Genomic DNA, 21679 nt, shown 5'->3' with positions numbered 1-21679 from the left:
TCTACAAAATGGCCACTAGATCTACTAAGTGAAGTTAGCAAAGTCGTGAGATTATTGTATAAAAATCAGTAGTATTTTGGTATACTAGCAATGAACAATTGAATATAGAAATTTAATAACAATACAGTAGGCCAGGTGTGGTGGCTCACACCTGTAATTCCAACACTTTGGAGGACAAGGTGGGCTGATTGCTTGAGCCCAGGAGTTCTAGACCAGCCTGGGCAACACGGCGAGAACCTGTCTGTACAAAAAATACAAAAATTAGCCAGGTGTCATGGCACATGCCTGTAGTTCCAGCTACTCAAGAGGCTGAGGTGGGAGGATCACTTGAGCCTAGGAGGCAGAGGTTGCAGTGAGCTGAGATTGTGTCACTGCACTTCACTCTGGGTGACAGAGTGTGACCCTGTCTCAAAGAAAAAACCACAACATCAAAAATATGACATAATTTGGGATAAATTTCTTAAATGATCTGTAATACTTACACACTGAAAACTACAAAATATTGTTACGAGAATTTAAAGACCTAAGTAGAGATATATAATATTTATGGATTGGTAGACTCAGTACTGTTAAGATTGCAGTTGTCCCCAAATTGATCTGTAGCTTCAACACAATCCCAATCAAAATACGAGTAGGCTTTTTTATCAATAAAAATTGGCTGGGCACAGTGGCTCACACCTGTAATCCTAACACTTTGGGAGGCCGATGTGGGCGGATCACCTGAGGTCAGGAGTTTGAGACCAGCCTGACCAACATGGTGAAACCCCATCTCTACTAAAAATACAAAATTAGCTGGGCGTGGTGGCGCATACCTGTAATCCCAGCTACTTAGGAGGTTGAGGCAGGAGAATCACTTGAACCCGGGAGGTGGAGGTTACAGTGAGCCGAGAACGCACCATTGTACTCCAGCCTGGGTAACAAGAGCAAAACTCCGTCTCAAAAAAAAAATAAATAAATAAAAATTGAGGTACTGATCCTGAAATTTATATGGGGATGCAAAGAACCTAGAAGAGCCAAAACAACTTTGAAAAAGAACATAATAGCCAGGCGCGGTGGCTCAGGCCTGTAATCCCAGCACTTGAGGAGGCCAAGGTGGGCAGATCATGAGGTCAGGAGATCGAGACCATCCTGGCCAACATGGTGAAATCCCATCTCTACTAAAAATACAAAAATAAGCTGGGCGTGGTGATGTGTGCCTGTAATCTCAGCTACTTGGGAGGCTGAGGCAGGAGAATCTCTTGAACCCAGGAGGCAGAGGTTGCAGTGAGCTGAGATTGCGCCACTGCACTCCAGCCTGGTGACAGAGAGGGGGAGATTCTGTTTCAAAAAAAAAAAAAAAGAAAAAATAATTCCAGGACTTCTTGGATGATGTTAAGACCTTTATTTTTTTTGACAGAGGTTCGCTCTTGTTGCCCAGGCTGGAGTGCAATGGTGCGATCTCAGCTCACTGCAACCTCCGCATCCTGGGTTCAAGTGATTCTCCTGCCTCATCCTCCCGAGTACCTGGGATTACAGGCTCATGCCACCACGCCCAGCTAATTTTGTATTTTTAGTAGAGACGGGGTTTCTCCATGTTGGCCAGGCTGGTCTCGAACTCCTGACCTCAGGTGATCCACCCACCTCGGCCTCCCAATGTGCTGGGATTACAGGCATTAGCCACCGCGCCCGGCTGTTAAGATGTATTTTAAAAGTAGAGTGATCAAAGCAGTATTGTTTGGGTGTAAATATATATGAATAGACCAATGGAACAGAACAGAGAGTCAAAACATAGATGCTTACAGATGCTCAATTGCTTTTCCATAAAGATGCCAAGGCAGTTCATTAGCAAAAGGATAATCTTTTGAACAAAAATGGTCTTTATAATTGTATAGCCAGTTGTTTGAAAAAGAAGATGAACCTCAACCTTTACCTCATACCATGTACAAAAATTAATTGGAAATGGTTCATAGATTTATACAGAGTTAAAACTAAAACTTCTGAAAGAAAACATAAGATAAAAATCTTAGTGACCTTTGGCTTGAAGGAGGGTGAGGGAACCATATATTACAAAGGGGCTCAAGGAAATTTTGGGGGGTGATTGCAAGTGCCTTTTTATGAGTATATGCACATGTCAGAATTCATCAAATTGTACACTTTAAATATGTGTAATTCATCAGTTATTTTAAATATAACTGTAAAAGAAAATACATCATTTTTTTTTTTCTGGTAATGTAATAGACGTTCAAACTTTGATCAGGTCACTGCAGTGATATAGCCAAAGAGTTAACCTATCGAAGTCTTACACAAAAAGGAACAAGGTTTTGTTAACTCTACTCAACACCAAAAAGATAGGAATAGAGAAGTTTATGTTGGTTGTGATACAAGAATCTGAAATCATGTATTTGTACAATTCTCCATCTTGTATAGGACAGGCTGAAAAATAGGCTGAATGGCCTCTTGAGATTCTTTCCCACTCTAAGCTTCTAAAATAGGAGTTTTGGTTTATTTTAATTTGAAACTACACATATTCTTCAGAGAAGTGTGAAATTACAAAAGCATAATTTCATAGGTTCTTTGTAGCACTGGCGAGAACAGATGGCGCTAAAATCTGTTTGAGGAATGTTTGATTCTCTGGCCTTCAAGGAATACATTTCTTTTAGGGAATTAGGAGCTGATAGTCCTCTTCTTAAAGGAATGAAAGGAGTTGGTCAAAGGTCCTCTGGAGAATAGTGCAGAGGAGAGAGATGATGTTCCATTGATTATTGGTATAGCTTTTCCTAGTTTATACATAAAAGACAGTATTTAACAATAGATATGTTCAAATAAAAGAATCCTCAAGAAGAAGCCCATGATGCTGTACCTCCACTGACTGCAAGAGGAGGCCACTGCTGAACCCCACATGCCCAGGATAGTACTGTCTTCTCTCTTGTGTACATGCCCATTGACAGGAGTGGTTCTACTACACTGGACTTCTAGTCAAACTCCTGGCTTTCCCTGTCTCCCAGAACTCACAACCTCGCTGCCATATTTGTCCTTGAGACCATCAGCTCTAATCTCATTGTGTTTATGTCAAGCACCACAAGAAGTTCTGGACTCCTAGGGCATCCCTCATTTATCGTAATTTAATTTCTATCTCCGTACACCCTCCTTTCTGACCCCATTTCGTATTCATTTTGGAAAACCCAAGACATTAGTTCTTGTAAGTCTTATTTGCCTCTATACATTTCCTTGGTAATCTTACCCAGTTCTATGGGCTTAAATACTATTTCTAAGCTGACATCTTCCAAATGTTTGTTTTAGCCTGAATCTCTCTGCTGTTTTGTAGACTTGACTGTCTTACTGCCCACTTGACATCTCCACTTGCATACACATTTCAAGCTTAGCAAGTTCACCTTTGACATGGTCATCTTACAGGCTTCTCTATCTAAATTAATGACAGTGCTGTCATCTTTCCAGTTACCCAAGCCCAAAACTTTAGAGTCATCTTTGAATCTTCTTTTCCTCATTCCTTGATAGACAAATCTATCAGGAAATCCTGCTGCCTCTACTTTCTAAATATATCTATAATCCAGCTGCCTCTCAATCCTGGGACCAGTCTGGTCTCTGACCTAGATTTCTGCAGTGGCCTTCTAACTGGTCTTCCTATTAGTACCCTTGTCAGTCTGTTTTCATTGTAGCAGCCTAAGTGGTCTTTTCTTTTTTTTTTTTTTTTTGAGACAGAGTCTCGCTGTGTCGCCCAGTGGAGTGCAATGGCGCGATCTCGGCTCACTGCAACTTCTGCCTCCCGGGTTCAAGCGATTCTTCTTCCTCAGCCTCCTGAGTAGCTGGGACTACAGGCGTGCCACCACCATGCCCGGCTAATTTTTGTATTTTTAGTAGAGACGGGGTTTCACTGTATTGCCCAGGCTGGTCTCGAACTCCTGACCTTGTGACCTGCCCGCCTTGGCCTCCCAAAGTATTGGGATTACGGGAGTGAGCCACCACGCCCAGCCTGGTCCTTTCAAAACTAAGTCATATCATATCACTCCTCTGCTTAAAACCTTTCACAGATTTTTCATCCCAATCAGAATGACACAGGTCCTCTACACCATTTGTATTTCTCGACTCATTATCTCTGTGATCTCTTTTTTTCTTTTTTGGAGACAGAGTCTCGCTCTATCGCCCAGGCTGGAGTGCAGTGGCATGATCTCAGCTCACTGCAAACTCTGCCTCCCAGGTTCACGCCATTCTCCTGCCTCAGCCTCCTGAGTAGCTGGGACTATAGGCGCCTGCCACCGAGCCCAGCTAATTTTTTGTATTTTTAGTAGAGACAGGGTTTCACCGTGTTAGCCAGGATGGTCTTGATCTCCTGACCTCGTGATCCGCCCATCTTGGCCTCCCAAAGTGCTGGGATTACAGGTGTGAGCCACCACGCCCGGCCCTCTGTGACCTCATTTTTTATAACTCTTCCTTTTCTGTCACTCAGCTCTGGCCACACTGTCCTCAGTGTTCTTGAAATTCCAGGGCATGCTACCTTACTGCCCTCCAGGGCCTTGCACATATCCCCATACAGTGGGATAAGAGCCTTTGGCTTTTCCCTCACTTTTTTCAGTAAGACATCCTCTGACTCTCCTATTTAAAATTGTACCCACCAATACTCCCAGTCCTCCTTCCATGTTTTATTTTTTCTCTGTAGCACTTGTCATTGTATAATAGTTTTATGTATTTTACTTATTTGTTTATTGTTTTTGTCTCCTCCTCCTACACACAAGAATATAAGCTCTGTGAGAGCAGGAATTTGTTTGCTTGTTTTCTACTGAATAAAGCAAGCACTAAAACAGTGTCTGGCACATATTAGATACTCAATGCCCATTGGCTAAATGAATAAGTATTTTCTGAATGAATGAGTGAAGGCAGCCTGGGCACATAGCGTGAGACCTCAGCTCTACAAAATAAAAGTAGGCCAGAGGGCCAGGCACTTTGCCTCATGCCTGTAATCCCAGCACATTGGGAGGCCAAGGAGGGAGGGTCACTTCAGGTCAGGTGTTTGAGAGCAGCCTGGCTATCATGGTGAAACCCCATCTCTACCAAAAAATAACAAAAATTAGGCGGGCATGGCAGCACATGCCTGTAATCCCAGCTACTTGGGAGGCTGAGGCAGGAGAATCACTCCTGAGGTCCGGAGTTCACAACCACCCTGACTAACGTGGTGAAACCCCGTCTCTACTAAATACAAAAAAAAAAAAAAAATAGCCAGGTGTGATGGCGCATGCCTGTAATCTGAGCTACTTGAGAGGCTGAGACAGGAGAATTGCTTGTACCTGGTTGGCGGAGATTGCAGTGAACTGAGATTGTGCCATTGCACTCCAGCCTGGGCAACAAGAGCAAGACTCAGTCTCAAAAAAAAAAAAAAAACCACAAAAAAAACAAATGAAAATAAAGATAGCTGGGCATAGTGGTACATAGCTATAGTCTGTGTACCTGGGAGGCTGAGGTGCGAGGCTCACTTGAGCCCAAGAGTTGGAGACTGCAGTAAGCTATGATTATGCCACTGCACTCCAGCCGGGGCAACAGAACAAGACCCTGTCTCAAAACACACACACACACACACACACACACACACACACACACACACAAACAAAACAGATTGAATGAAGACTCATAGTTGTCAATATGTAGATTCATAGGACTTGAAGATGGGGTCTAGCCTCTGGACACTAGTGAATTTCAGCTAACTGGAAGGGTATGTACGTATTTACATTTTTCTTAAAATTACTCCAAGAAAGTATATTCTTCCACCTTTTCCATCGTTCTTCAGCTCAGTGTTTCTTTCTCAGTTCTAGTTCTGTTCCTCACTTATGCTGTTTCCTCTGTCCGAAATATTCTTTTTATATACCTGATAGCCTTTAGCAAACCTCCCTAGAATTCTCCATCCCCTAGACAGTGTCACTGTTTTTCTCCTCCATTTTCCTGTTGTTCTTTATTTCTGTAACATGCACAGGATGATGGGTGTGAATCCTGTCCTCTGAATTGTGAGCCTCTTGAGGGCACAGAGTGTCTTTCATGCTTCCCTGTATCCTTGTAGTTGTTCACTTTTCATAGATTTTTCACACCTTTGTACTGGATCTTCCTATGTAAAGCCTTTGTTAATCACTTGATAATGTTTGTAGAACTGAATCACTAAAACTTATTTTATTTGGCCGGGTACAGTGGCTCACGCCTGTCGTTCCAGCACTTTGGGAGGCTGAGGAGGGAGGATCACTTTAGCCCCAAGATTTGAAACCAGCCTTGGCAACATAGTAAGAAAGACCTCATCCATACAAAATTAAAAATAAAAGAATTAGGCTGGGCGTGGTGGCTCACGCCTGTAATCCCAACACTTTGGGAGGCTGAGGCAGGCGGATCATGAGGTCAGGAGATCAAGACCATCCTGGCTAACATGGTGAAACCCTATGTCTACTAAAAATACAAAAAATTAGCTGGATGTGGTGGTGGGCCCCTGTAGTCCCAACTACTCGGGAGGCTGAGGCAGGAGAATGGTGTGAACCCGGGAGGCAGAGCTTGCAGTGAGGCTGAGGCAGGAGAATGGTGTGAACGCGGGAGGCAGAGCTTGCAGTGAGCTGAGATTGCACCACTGCACTCTAGCCTGGGCGACAGAGCGAGACTCCATCTCTAAAAAATTAAATAATAAATACATAAAAAATAAAAGAATTAGCCAGGTGTGGTGGCACATACCTGCAGTCCCAACTTCTTGGGAGGTTGAGGTGGGAGGATCACCTGAGCCCCAGAGGTCAAGGCTGCAGTGAGCAGTGATCATGCTACTGCACCCCAGCCTGAACGAGAAGGCGAGACTGTCTCAAGAAATGAAAACAAAAACAGAAACTTATTTTATTAGATACCCAATCTATGTGACACTAATTACAAGTGAATCAAGATTTAAAAGAAAATCGTGCTAACCACATTAACTCTCAGTATAGTTTTATGACTATTACAAGCCATCCAAATCTATTCCTACTTATTCGGTTTACTAACTAGTATATTCAGCAAGTATTTATGGAGTGCCTGCCATGACAAAGGCCCTATGCTAAGCCTAACACATATACAAATTGTATCCACTCCTCAAGACTCTGCTTAAACGCCTCTATAAATCCTTTCCAGTTCAAATCGAAAGGCTAAATAGTCATTTTTTAAACATGAGATCTCAGAGAGGAAATTGAAGTACATGCTGTGTTAACCGAAAGATGGATTAGGTGTTATAACTCTTCACACACTTCTGCAGCATAATCATTCATAGAACTGTGTTCTTTTAATTGGCTCCTGTGATTTTTCCGGGACTCCAAGGGTGGGAAACACCGGGAGGTAAAGCTCGTGCTGTTTCACTTGATGTGCTAAAATGGTTCTTTTGAGATAATGCTCCTGTAGCATTTAGCTCAGCTTGCTCAGTGCCCGGCTCATGGTTGGTGCTCTGGAAATGTTACGTACTTTGCACATTCTGTTGTTACAGCAGTTGTTTCTCTGCCTTTTACTGGTATCTCATTCTCAATAATTTGTAAACTTTTAGGAAAGGTCCTTAATTTCATTATCTTATAAGAGGTATAGGAGCTACCTGGTTGAATTATTTGCTGCTGGTTTTAAGGTTGCTTTAAGGTTCAGTAGGCAGGGTAGGGAAGATGAGCATACAAATTTTATTTAACAAATTGTTTGTTAAAACAGTACTTATTATATGTTTGATGCTGTCCTAAGCACTTTGTAAATATTAATTTATCTAACTCTCATAACTCTATGAAATAGTTACTTTTATTATCACATTTTATAGAAGAGGGTCCTGGGACACAGAGAGGTTAAGTAAGTTTACCAAAGACACACAGATAGTTACGAGCAAGGCCAGTATTCAGATACTGTTGGTCGAAGGCCAGGCATGGTGGATCATGCCTGTAATCCCAGCACTTTGGGAGGTCAAGGTGGGTGGATCACCTAAGGTCAGGAGTTCAAGACCAGCTTGACCAACATGGTGAAACCCTGTCTCTACTAAATACCAAAAAAAAAAAAAAAAAAAAAAAAATAGCTGGACATGGTGGCACATGCCTGTGCCTGTAATCCCAGCTACTTGAGAGGCTGAGGCAGGAGAATCACTTGAACCCAGGAGGTGGAGGTTGCAATGAGCCAAGACTGCACCATTGCACTCCAGCCTGGGCAACAAGAGTGAAACTCCATCTCAAAAACAAACAAGGCTGGGCACAGTGGCTCATGCCTGTAACCCAGCACTTTGGGAGGCTGAGGCGGGTGGATCACCAGGTCAGGAGATAGAGACCATCCTGGCTAACATGGTGAAACCCCATTTCTACTAAAAATACAAAAATTAGCTGGGCGTGGTGGCATGCACCTGTAGTCCCAGCTACTCGGGAGGCTGAGGTAGGAGAATCGCTTGAACCCAGGAGGCGAAGTTTGCAGTGAGCCGAGATTGCACCACTACACTCCAGCCTGGTGACAGAGTGAGACTCTGTCTCAAAAACAAACAAACAAAAATAATGTTGGTCTTGCAATTAAGCATTATTCCAGGTTGAATGTGAATGATGGCATATAAAAAGTACAGAGAATGTGCTATGGCATTTCAAAGAAGGTAATGGTCACATTAATGTCTCATTGGAGGTTAAAGAAGTCTTCATGCTGGCCAGGCGCAGTGGCTCACGCCTGTAATCCTAGCACTTTGGGAGGCTGAGTCGGGCAGATCACAAGGTCAGGAGTTCGAAACCAGTTTGGCCAATATGGTGAAACCCCATCTCTATTAAAAATACAAAAATTAGTGGGGCGTGGTGGCGTGTGCCTGAAGTCCCAGCTACTCGGGAGGCTGAGGCAGAAGAATTGCTTGAATCCGGGAGGCAAGAGGTTGCAGTGAGCTGAGATGGTGCCACTGCACTCCAGCCTGAGCGACAGAGGGAGAGTTGGTCTCAGAAAAAAAAAAAAAAAAAAAGTCTTCATGCTGAAATTGGCATTTTCAGGGGACTACTTTTTCAGGTGCTTGGACATGGGAGAAGAAAAGGGAAGGTAGGCCGGGCGCGATGGCTCACGCATGTGATCCCATGACTTTGGGAGGCCGAGGTGGGTGGGTCACTTAAGCTCAGGAGTTTGAGACCAGCCTGGCCAAGATGGTCAAACTCCGTCTCTACTAAAAATACAAAGAATTAGCCCGGGTGGTGGCGGGCGCCTGCAGTCCCAGCTACTTGGGATGCTGAGGAAGGAGAATCGCGTGAACTCAGGAGGCAGAGGCCGCAGTGAGCCAGGACCACACCACTGCACTCCAGCCTGGCCAACAGAGCAAGACTCTGTCTCAAAAAGAAAAAAAAAAAAAAACCCAAAAAGAAAATAGTAATGCAAAGCCTCAGGGATGGGAAATGGTAGGCCATCAGGAAGTAGTCCTGCATGTAAGCAGCATGTAAGGATACTGTAGGAGGGAGGCAAGATTTGGGGTTAGAGCATAGGAAGCTTGAGATTCTGAATGGAGGACAAGCTGGAGAAGATGTGACATAGAGCTGTGCTTTGATAAGTACGAAAACATTGTATGTGATGAATCAGAACTGATAGAGATTCACTGTAGGAAAACCAGTTACAAGGTCATTATGTCCAGAAAAGAGGCAATTAGGCCTTGAACTATGGTGAAAATAGGTATAGATACAGCATTACAGAATTTGAATTGACAGCAGAATAACACAACCAAAATGGATAGTCAAATATTTATATCATTATATGACTAGTGTAAGTTTGTTTTATGGTCAGTAAGGTCCTTTGAATCTCTTGAAAACTCTGCTCTTGTTGTAACTGAGCATTATCTTAAGAGAAAATATATTCATTTATCTCTAAAGAAATATGAAGTTTCTTTCATTGGACTTGTAATCTACATCCAAGGAAATGATTTCCTTTGAGGCCAGCTAATTTATTCAGAATGTCTGGACTGAAAATGTTTCTTAGTCTGCTTTGTGTAGACAAAATTAGAAACCACTTTAGCCTAATGATTCGGAAGAAATGATTTCTTTAAAATTGTGATCATCTCAGTTTCTTTCATGTGATACAAATGTAAATTGCAAATGAGAACCTAAATGTGTCTGTCAGTTGGCTTTGCTAAGCAGAAATCTTCTAGCTGACTCATCCTATTTACAGAAGAATTATTTCAAAGTAACCTTTGGAAAACCTGGGTAGAAGTGGTTTGGATTACTGAGGTTGATAAATATCAGTGTAAGAGGAGTATTCAATTATAGTTTGGATACCTCTGGTGCTTTGGAAGAGTTATAACAAAGTAAAGCCAAGAGATGATGATGATGCCTTAGAGTTGTATGGATACAATACCTAGGAGTAAATTTAACCAAGGAAGTAAAAGACTTGTACCCTGAGAACTACAAAACGTTGCTGAAAGTAATTAAAGACCTGTGTAAATGGAAAGATGTTCCATGGATTAGAAGACTTAATATTGTTAAGATGTCAATATTAAAAGTGATCTACAAATGATTCATTGCAAGCCGTATCAAAATTTCAATGGCCTTTTTGCAGCAATGGAAAAGCCAATATTCAAATCATCTGTAATTGCAAGGGGCCCTGAATAGCCCTTCGTGGATGTTCTTGAAAAAAGAAGAACAAAATTGGTGGATTTATACTTCTCAATTTTAAAACTTACCCTTACCTCACATTATATATAAAAACTGACTCAAAACAATCAACCAACAAACTAAATATAAGAGCTAAAACCATAAAGCTATTAGACGAAAACAGTAATCTTTCGTGACCCTGGATTTGGCATTGGATTCTTAGATATGACCCCAAAAGCACAAGCAACAAAAGAAAAAAAAGAGATGAATTGGATTTAATAAAAATTAGAAATTTTGTGCATCCAAGGACATTAGCAAGAAAATGAAAAGACAACCTATAAAATGGGAGAAAATATTTTCAGATCATATCTCTCATAAGGGTCTTAAGAATTCTTACATATCGGCCGGGCGCGGTGGCGCATGCCTATAATCCCAGCACTTTGGGAGGCCAAGGCGGGCGGATCACGAGGTCAGGAGATCGAGACCATCATGGTTAATATGGTGAAATCCCATCTCTACTAAAAATACAAAAAATTAGCCGGGCATGGTGGCCAGCACCTGTAATCCCAGCTACTCGGGAGGCTGAGGCAGGAGAATGGCGTGAACCTGGGAGGTGGAGCTTGCAGTGAGCCTAGATCGCGCCACTGCACTCCAGCCTGGGTGACAGAGCGAGACTGTCTCAAAAACAAAACAAAACAAAAAATTCTTTTGTGTCAACAGCGAAGACAGCAAGGCAAAGTGGGTATGTGCCTGTAGTTCCAGCTACTTGGAAGGATAAGGTGGGAGGATCAGTGTCAACCTGGATAACATAACATAACATAACATAACATAACATAACATAACATAACATAACAACATAACATAACATAACATAACATAACATAGCACCATAGTCTCTAAAAAAAAGACAGCCCAGTTAAAAAATGGGCAGGCCAGGTGCGATGGCTCACGCCTATAATCCCAGCACTTTGGAAGCCAAGGTGGGCGGACCACTTGAGGTTGGGTGTTCGAGACCAGCCTGACCAACATGGAGAAACCCCATTTCTACTAAAAATACAAAATTAGTGGGTGTGCTGGCACATGCCAGTAATCTCAGCTACTCGGGAGGCTGAGGCAGGAGAATCACTTGAACCTGGGAGCTGGAGGTTGCGGTGAGCTGAGATAGTGTCACTGCACTCCAGCCTGGGCAACAAGAGCGAAACTCCATCTCAAAAAAGGAATAAAAGAATGGCTGCTCCATAGGCAGAGCAGTGTCATGGGCTGCCTGACTGAGTATATTTACGGTATTTCCTGATTATATGCTAAACAAAGGGTTTTCTGGGAAAGGGGTGGGGAATTCCTGGAACTGAGGGTTCCTTCCTTTTTAGATCATATAGGGTAACTTCCTGACATTGCCATGGCATTTGTAAAACTGTCATGCATGGGTGGGAGCGTCTTTTAGCATGCTAATACATTATAATTAGCGATAATGAGCAGTGAGGACCTCCAGTGGTCACTTTCATCACCATCTTGGTTTTGGTGGGTTTTGGCTAGCTTCTTTACAGCATTCTGTTTTTATCAGTGGGGTCTTTGTGACCTGTATCTTGTGCTTTCCTCCTATCCTAAGAATGCCCAACCTCCTGGGATGCAGCCCAGCAGGTTTCAGCCTCATTTTACCCAGCCCCTGTTCAAGATGGAGTCAAACAACTCTGACAGCACTACAACTTTTTTATTTTATTTTTGTTTTTTGAGATAGAGTCTCCCTGTGTTCCCCAGGCTGGAGTGTAGTAGCGCAATCTTGGCTCACTGCAGCCTCCACCTGTTGGGGTAAAGTGATTCTCCTGCCTCAGCCTCCCGAGTAGCTGGAATTACAGGCACCCGCCACCACACCCAGCTCATTTTTTTGTACTTTTAGTAGAGATGGGGTTTTACCATGTTGGCCAGGCTGGTCTTGAACTCCTAACCTCAAGTGGTTCACCCACCTCGGCCTCCTAAAGTGCTGGGATTACAGGTGTGAGCCACTGGGCCTGGCCCGCAACACTACAACTTATAGGAGGAAGAGGGGAGTAAAACAAAATAAGTTTCCAGTTAGATGTTTAAAGGCTCAATTTTAAAGGATTAGATCAGAAAGTTGGACAAATGGGATGACATGAAGGAAAAAATGGGAAATAAAAACAAATTATCATTAACCCAGAGCTGGGCTAGGTGGCATGTGCCTATATAATCCCAGCCATTCAAGAGGCTGAGGTGGGAGGATCACCTGAGCCAAGGAGCTTGAATCCAGCCTGGACAACATAGTGAGATCCCTGTCTCAAAAAAAAAAAAAAAAAAGGTGTCGGCTGGGTGCAGTGGCTCACGCCTGTAATCCCAGCACTTTGGGAGGCCGAGGTGGGCGGATCACGAGGTCAGGAGATTGAGACCATCCTGGCTAACACGGTGAAACCTTGTCTCTATAAAAATACAAAAAAATTAGCTGGGCGTGGTAGCAGGCACTTGTAGTCCCAGCTACTCGGGAGGCTGAGGCAGGAGAATGGCATGAACCCAGGAGGTGGAGGTTGCAGTGAGCCAAGATCAAGCCACTGCATTCCAGCTTGGGCAACAGAGAGAGACCCTGTCTCAAAAAGAAAGGTGTCAAACTCTTTATTTTTTTTTTATTTTTTTTTGAGACAGAGTCTTGCTCTTTCCCCAGGCTGGAGTGCAGTGGCGTGATCTTGGCTCACTGCAAGCTCCGCCTCCCGGGTTCATGCCATTCGCCTGCCTCAGCCTCCCGAGTAGCTGGGACAACAGGCATCTGCCACCATGCCCAGCTAAATTTTTTTGTATTTTTAGTAGAGACGGGGTTTCACCGTATTAACCAGGATGGTCTCGATCTCCTGACCTTGTGATCCGCCTGCCTCGGCCTCCCAAAGTGCTGGGATTATAGGCATGAGCCACCGTGCCTGGCCCCAAACTCTTTATAGAAATAAATAACAACAAATGATCATTAACCTGTTTCAGCCAGGGGTTGGAGTTTAACATCAAGGTGAGTTCTTACGTATTACATGCAAAACAGTGGCCCATGAATTTTTTTTTTTGGATTAGGTCAGAATTATCATGTTAAATCTTTTGAGAAGAATAAAGCAAAATATTAGTAACTAATTTCATTGAAGATCTCAAACATAAGTTAGTAAAATTAAGAAACAATTTGAATTTCATATGTTTTTAGAGGGAAGTTCAGTCCTTTGGAAGTTGAAAAAGAAAGCAGATGTACTTAAATATGGGACATTCTTTTGAACTTAGAATTTCAGATTATATATCCTCAGAGAATCCAGTATATAGGAGAAACTACAATTAGCTAAACTAATTTTAGCTACTTGAGTTCAATTCAGCAATAAGACAAAAAGTGAATGCAAAATGTATCATGTGCTTATTAGGTCATAGTACAAATCGCTTATAAAATGTACAGGGAATTTTTGTGTACATTGATTTGTTAATGGTGACTGATTTTTTTACTTTGTTTCATTATTTGGTGGCCCTTTTTGTCACTTTAATACATAATATTCTGTTAGTTTTGTTTTTGAGAAGATGGAGTTGCACCATGTCAGACAGAAAAATGCCCATTCTTGTCAGAATAAGGTTATCTCTTTGATTGCAGATGATGAAAGCCATGAACAAGTCCAATGAGCATGTCCTGGCAGGAGGTGCCTGCTTCAATGAAAAGGCAGACTCTCATCTTGTGTGTGTACAGAATGATGATGGAAACTATCAGACCCAGGCTATCAGTATTCACAATCAGCCCAGAAAAGGTGAGCATTTGAACTGGTTGAGATTATGATAATGGAAAATTATACTGGACTTGGACAGTTAGATACCTCAGTCCCGTAACACTCACTTTCTAGATAGGTGACCACAAACAAATTAATTAACCTTTCCAACCATATTCTTCAGGATTATGTTGACTCCCCAAGTGGCCAGACTCAGAGTTGCAAATGGGATATGTGTTATTGAGGGAACAATTTTGAAAATATGCCCTTAGGAGGGAGGGATAGCATTAGGAGAAATACCTAATGTAAATGACGAGTTGATGGGTGCAGCAAAACTAACATGGCATGTGTATACGTATGTAACAAACCTGCATGTTGTGCACATGTACCCTAGAACTTAAAGTATAATAATTAAAAAAAAAAAAAAAGAAAAGAAAATATGCCCTTAGGATATTGACAAGGGCCAGCACTGGCATTTGAAGGCACAACTAGGCCCCATAATGAGAGTATGTTTAGGTAAATTTGAAGCTTGTTGCATGACCATTCCCACAGAATGCTAATTAACTTGACAGGATTCTGAAGGAGGTTTCAGTGCTATTCAGAATGTGGTCTCCACACCCCAGATTCACTAATCAAAATTTGCATTTTAACGAGATCTCTGTGTGATTCAAGTGCACATTCGACTTTGAGAAGCATTGCTCAAGAGGCCTTACCCAAAGTGTTTTCTCAGGCACCATGGTGTTAAAAACTGTTCACATGAAAAAATAAGTCTTGTTTAATAGATTTAATCTAAGAAATCCTGTGTTAGGCCAGCCGCGGTGGCTCATTCCTGTAATCCCAGCACTTTGGGAGGCCAAGGCGAGAGCATCATTTGAGCTAAGGAGTTCAAGACAAGCCTGGGCAACATAGCAAGACCTTGTCTCTTAAAAAAAATAAAATGAAAAAGCTGGGCATCGTGGCTCACGCCTGTAATCCCAACACTTTGGGAGGCCGAGGTGGGTGGATCACCTAAGGTCAGGAGTTCAAGACCAGCCTGACCAACGTGGTGAAACCTCATCTTTACTAAAAATACAAAAAAGTTAGTGGGGCATGCTGGCACATGCCTGTAGTCCCAGCTACTCGGGAGGCTGAGGCAGGAGAATGGCGTGAACCCAGGAGGTGGAGCTTGCAGTGAGCAGAGATAGCACCACTGCACTTCAGCCTGGGTGACAGAGCGAGACTCCGTCTCAAAAAAAAAAAACAAAAACTTAGCAGATAGAATAGTTGGCAACCATATTTCTATCTTCAGAATATATTTGATCTAAAAAAATCTGAAAATCAATGGATTAGATTGGGGGTGGCAAACTTTTTTTGCGAAGGGCCAAATGATAAATATTTTAGACTTTGCAAGCTGTGGTTTTTGTCAACGACTGTTCGGCTCTAGTATTATAGTGCAAAAACTGCCATAGACAATAAGTAAATGAATGGACATGGCTGTGTTTCAATAAAATTTTATTTACAAAAGCAGGCTGGAGGCCAAGCAGGCTATAGCTTGCCAACTCCCTGACCTCAACCATTAAGATTCCTTTTCTTGTAAGATACTTGGATTCTTAATTAGAGGAAGAACAAAACAAAATGGGGGAGTGTATCTTAAAACCTAGTTCCCAAAGCTGTTGTAAGCATCAGAATTGTTGGTTACATGTTTATTGTGGAATATAGATTTGATTTTTTAAAATTTTCTGTGTGATGATGGTCGGAATTCTCAACTTCTGAATATTTTGTTATTATTCTCAATCCCTCCAGCTTAGGGTCTGTCTTACTAAACTATTTCTATTGCTGTTTTAGTGACTGGTGCCAGTTTCTTTGTGTTCAGTGGCGCTCTGAAATCCTCTTCTGGATACCTTGCCAAGTCCAGTATTGTGGAAGGTAAAGAATGAATTGTTCAGTCCTCATAATAAGGACTGAACTTATGTACATAAAGGGAACCCTTTACACTTCTGCTGTAGATGTCTGACTTCTACTGTTTTTTCAGTAGCATCTCTTCAGCAAATTAAAACTGCCGTGAGAGTGCTTAGTTCTCTGAAGAAAGGAGTAAGTGGTAGGGGTACCATGTGACAATGACATTAAAAACTAGGAGATGGCCTTTCAGAGCTCTGGGATAAGGTACCTGAGGGCATGTAGTCTGAGTTCAAATATATCATTGGGTGGAAATATTAATATCTAAATGTGTAGATGAAAGTCTCTCCTGTCCACAAGAATGCTGTGGTCATCATTTGGAGTACAAAATGGCATGTGCTTGCTGCTAGTGTGCTATAATTAGACATGACACATATGTTGACAAAAGTTAATTAAACTAAAGGCTAATTGGCACACCGTTTATTTTCTTTGTTGGTTATTCATTGTGTTTTGATTTTGTTACTCTTATTTCATAACAGATGGCTTAAAACAACCATTTTATCATGCTTGCTTATCCTCTAGATCAGTAATCTTGACAGGGCAATGCAGGGATGGCTTAACACTGCTTCATGATGTTTGGAGTCTTAGTTGGGATGACTTGAAGTTATCTGATGACTGGGAGCTAGAATTATATGAAGGTTTGTTCACACACACGTCTGAGGCCTGGCCTGGGATGATTTAAAGACTAGGAGTGGTGACTGGGGTACTTACGTGGGGACTCCTTAACATGGCTTGATACCATTGGGATAGCTGGACTTTTTACATGGTGGTGCAGGACTCCAAACATGAATGTTCTAGCAAGAAGTTGGAAGCTGCATTGCCTTTTGTGACCCACCCTTTAAAGTTATATTGTGTCATTTCCACCATACTCTGGTGTTGGAAAAAGGGAGGGAAATTAGACTTCACTTCTACATGGGAGAATGGGAAGATAGCATTGTAGAAAAATGTGATGGGAGATATGGCCATTTATGGAAAATGTAGTCTGCCTCACATGATGACAGGTTTTCATTTTTATAGTAGCTCACTCCAAAGCTCTGTGTAAAAACAGTCCTTTCTTAGGCTGGGTGCGGTGGCTCACGCCTGTAATCTCAGCACTTTGGGAGGCCGAGTTGGGCAGATCACTTGAGGTCAGGAGTTGGAGACCAGCCTGGCCGACATGGTGAAACCCCATCTCAACTAAAAATATAAAAAACAGCCAAGCGTGGTGGCGCATGCCTGTAATCCCAGCTACTTGGGAGGCTGAGGCAGGAGAATCACTTGAACCTGGGAAGCAGAGGTTGCAGTGAGCCGAGATTGTGCCATTGTACTCCAGCCTGGGCGACAGAGTGAGACTCTATCTTTAAAAAAAAAAAAAAGGTCCTTTCTTAGGGCTGGATTCCAGTGTGTTGATTGAAATACGTAGATAATCTTACATATATTTATAGATACTGGCTTTGGTCTTCTTTTGGTAAATTTAATGAAACAGTGAGTGAAACACAGAGTGCACTAATATTTTACAACTAAAATTTACAACTCTTGACTACAAAACAGAAACATGCCGTTAATAAATTGTTATGAAATCTAAGAGGTTTTTTTTTGTTTTGTTTTGTTTTTTTTAAGATGGAGTCTTGTAGCCCAGGCTGGAGTACAGTGGCACAATCTTGGCTCACTGCAACTTCTACCTCAAGTGATTCTCCTGCCTCAGCCTCCTGAGTAGCTGAAATTACAGTTGTGTGCCAACACGCCCAGCTAATTTTTTTGTATTTTTAGTAGAGATGGGGTTCCACCATGTTGGTCAGGCTGGTCTTGAACTCCTGACCTCAAATGATCCACCAGGCTCAGCCTCCCGAAGTGCTGGGATTACAGGTGTGAACCACCACACCCAGCTTAAAATCTAGGAGTTAAACAGTCATTTGGTCTAAAGCAACTAGTTAAAGCCTATATGATGAAGTGTTGACTATAGTTGAAATTGTGACTTCACAAGGTGATTTTAAAACACCCCTTAAATGTTGTTAAATGATAAAATGAGCTGGGCATGGTGGCATACACCTATAGTACCAGCTACTTAGGAGGCTGAGGTGGGAGGACCCTGTGAGGCCAGGAGCTTGAGGCTGCAGTGCATTATGATCGTCCCTGTGAATAGCCACTGCGCTCCAACCTGGGCAGTCATCTCTTAAAAAAAAAAAAAAAAGATAAATTGACCTGACACAGATCCTTACCAATTCAAAGCAGTGTGTTTAAAAATTATGTGTTTATGTGTCTGAGTTGGGAATTTCTTGGGTCTTGCATTTCACTTGTGTGTTTCAGTGGAGCGATTGGCTGACTATGAAATTGTTATTGAGACTCTTTAGAAATTATTTCATTGTGTGTCAGTGAAGCAGAGTAATTGCTCAGCATGTGACAACTTTTACTGTCAATTTCAGTGTTTGCCTTCAACTCAGGTAGGTAGCAGCTGAAAAAGTACCATCTGTTGGTTATCTGGTAGCCCATATGAAACTCTATGGTAGGTTTGCCTTATTTGCTAGTCAATGAATGGATTTATCTCCAAGCCCACTACTATAATTTATTCAGTGATTTATTTAGCAAACATTTATTGGGCATTCACTGTATGCCAGGAAGTCATAGTAAGGTGAGAGAGTTGGAGATGCAAACAAATGAATATGATCAGAGGATGATAAATGCAGGAGTGAAAATAGGAACAAAATATTCAGTGTGTCCAGAAGAAGATTGTGACTGTGTTTAAGTTTTCCCCTTAAGTAGTCTCAGGAGAAATTCTTAGTTGTGTCTGAAGTGAAATCAACAAGCATGTGTTTTAATCTTGGCATTGCTTCTCACAACACTTTCAGTAAGAGGTTCAGCTCAAAGAGCAAAACCTCTGTATCAGTCAGCTTTGGAAAGCAGAGCTAAGGTTTACATTTAACTTGGAGGGATTTGCTAGATGCCAGGTGCTGTGTTTCATTTGCCTCTCCTTTGGCTTTGTACTGATTCTTAGATGGTGTTATGGTCCAGATTACTGCAGAGAACATGGATTCCTTGAGGCAGGCACTGCGAGAGATGAAGGACTTCACCATCACCTGTGGGAAGGCGGACGCGGAGGAACCCCAGGAGCACATCCACATCCAGTGGGTGGATGATGACAAGAACGTTAGCAAGGGGTAAATGCAGCACATGTCCACCTTTGTGGCTTTTAGTTATAGGTTAGGCTCTGGGTTTTGTCTGCTGTCTACATTGGTGTTTTATAGTTTTACTGAAAGCCCTGCCTAAGAGAAAGACTGCTTTGTATGCTTAACGTAGAATTTTAAATTTCTGGTTTTGTAAGTTAGTTTCTGAAGGAGTTTCTGTATGTATTTTTGAGGGAAGTATAAGTAGAGGGATTGATGAAACAAAAAAGTCCCTCTATAGTTATTGAGATAACAGTAATACCTGAGCCTTTTAAGATTTACAACACATTTTTGCCAACATTGTTTTGTTTGATACAATAACAGGTGTTAACATTTCCATTCTATAAATGAGTAAACAAGTACCAAAAGGCTAAGTGACTTTTCAGGTCTACAAAGCTAGGAGGTGATAAGACTAGCTCTGAAAACCACCTTCTGGGCTTCAAACTCTATATTCTTTCTCAGTGTTCGGCAACTCTATTCTAATGGTTCAAGCCAAAACCTTGGAGACATCTTTGACACTTTTCTTTCCCCCTCACCCCTTTCTTTCTCTCATACCCAGACATTCAGGGACAAGCTGGAAAACATTGCATTTATACATTACAAACTGAACTTTGTATCCTTTCTCAAAGGATTCTACACAACAAAGGGTGCTCTTTTTTTGTTTTGTTTTTAACATTGCTATTTGATGAATTAGAAATTAAACTTAAATTCAAGTAATTTTGACTAAATGAAGTGAATGCCTGATATTGAAGTTTAAGTTAGATTCGACTTTTAATACATAGAGATTTGGCCGGGTGTGGTGGCTCATGCCTGTAATCCCAGCACTTTGGGAGGCTGAGGCAGGTGGATCGCCTGAGGTTGGGAGTTCAAGACCAGCCTGACCAACATGGAAAAACCCCGTCTCTACTAAAAATACAAAATCAGCTGGGCGTGGTGGTACATGCCTGTAATCCCAGCTACTCAGGAGGCTGAGGCAGGAGACTCACTTGAATCGGGAGGCGGAGGTTTCGGTGAGCCGAGATCATGCCACTGCATTCCGGCCTGGGCAACAAGAGCGAAACTCTGTCTCAAGAAAAAATATAGAGATTCAAGAACATAAACAGGTTTGAAAATTGTTAGGGAAAGTTTAGAATCTGTGTGCCAATTATTTTGAATCCTAATAAGAATGAATGTGTATCTCCATGTATTTATACTTGTATTTCAGGGAGGAAATGACTATCAGAAGTGGCCTTTTTGTTTAGGAATCTAGGAGTGATAATTTAGCACTAAAGGGAATGTGTTATGACAGATACATAGATACTTGTTTACACTAGCACTGTCATAATTAGCAACTTGGTCAAATAATTCCTTTTTTTTTTTTTGGAGACAGAGTCTTGCTCTGTAACCCAGGCTGGAGTACAGTGGTGCGATCTCAGCTCACTGCAACCTCCGCCTCCCAGGTTCAAGGCGATTCTCATGCCTCAGCCTGCCCAGTAGCTGGGATTACAGGCGTGTACCACTATTGCCTGGCTAATTTTTTGTGTTTTTAGTAGAGGTAGGGTTTTGCTATGTTGCTGATGCTGGTCTCGAACTCCTGAGCTCAGACAGTCTACCCACCTCAGCCTCCCAAAGTGCTGGGATTACAGGCGTGAGCCACCATGCCCAGCAAATGATTCTTAATAAATATTTATTAGACTCCTGAGTTCCAAGCAGTGGGTCAGTAATGGGAATATAAGCACATAGAGGTGAATATATCATATTCCCTCCCCTTCAGAAGTTCATTTGTAAGTCAGGTATGCAAACATGAAGAATATATCATGACAAGTATCATTACAGAGTCAGGAGCAGAGTGAAAACAAGATTGAGTGGGTGACCATGCATTCACTGAAAGAAGGAATACTGGAAGAAGAGCAGGTTTGATTAATCAATTTCTTTACGTTAAAGAGAACTAGCTCCTGGAAAAATGATTCCTTTTTTGCATGTGTGTTCTTTGAACTATTTCAGTGCATAGATTCTTTCCCAAGAGCTCAGTTCATGTACATTTTTATACAGTGGCTGCTTCTTGCTATGATGTGCTGCACAGGTGTGTTCAGCAGGGTACCCAGTGTAATTAGCAGGAAGACTTCTGCAGCAAAACGTGATAGGAAAAATGGCTTTTCTAACTTCAAGAGCTGCTTCTGTCTTTCCTTTGCCTCTATTTTAGTGTCGTAAGTCCTATAGATGGGAAGTCCATGGAGACTATAACAAATGTGAAGATATTCCATGGATCAGAATATAAAGCAAATGGAAAAGTAATCAGATGGACAGAGGTAAGGAAATGAAACTTGGCATACTTGACCCACTTTGAGCACAACTTTTTGCTAGGCCA

General features: G+C 42.0%; 1 protein-coding gene across 2 annotated transcripts in view; it reads left to right on the top strand.

The window, feature by feature from the left end:
* ZFYVE9 (zinc finger FYVE-type containing 9) overlaps window positions 1-21679 on the top strand; it is a 133030-nt gene that overhangs the window by 104989 nt on the left and 6362 nt on the right. For both annotated transcript variants that reach the window (XM_055348911.2, XM_055348908.2), the window contains 4 exons: window positions 14149-14299; window positions 16082-16162; window positions 19164-19326; window positions 21515-21620. In XM_055348911.2, coding sequence (XP_055204886.2) covers window positions 14149-14299; window positions 16082-16162; window positions 19164-19326; window positions 21515-21620 — 501 coding nt within the window. The remainder of the gene's footprint in view (window positions 1-14148; window positions 14300-16081; window positions 16163-19163; window positions 19327-21514; window positions 21621-21679) is intronic.

Source organism: Gorilla gorilla, chromosome 1 (assembly GCF_029281585.2).
Source record: "Gorilla gorilla gorilla isolate KB3781 chromosome 1, NHGRI_mGorGor1-v2.1_pri, whole genome shotgun sequence".
NCBI lineage: Eukaryota > Metazoa > Chordata > Mammalia > Primates > Hominidae > Gorilla > Gorilla gorilla.
Note: the sequence above shows the minus strand (reverse complement) of the source record. Positions and strands in the feature narration are given on the sequence as shown.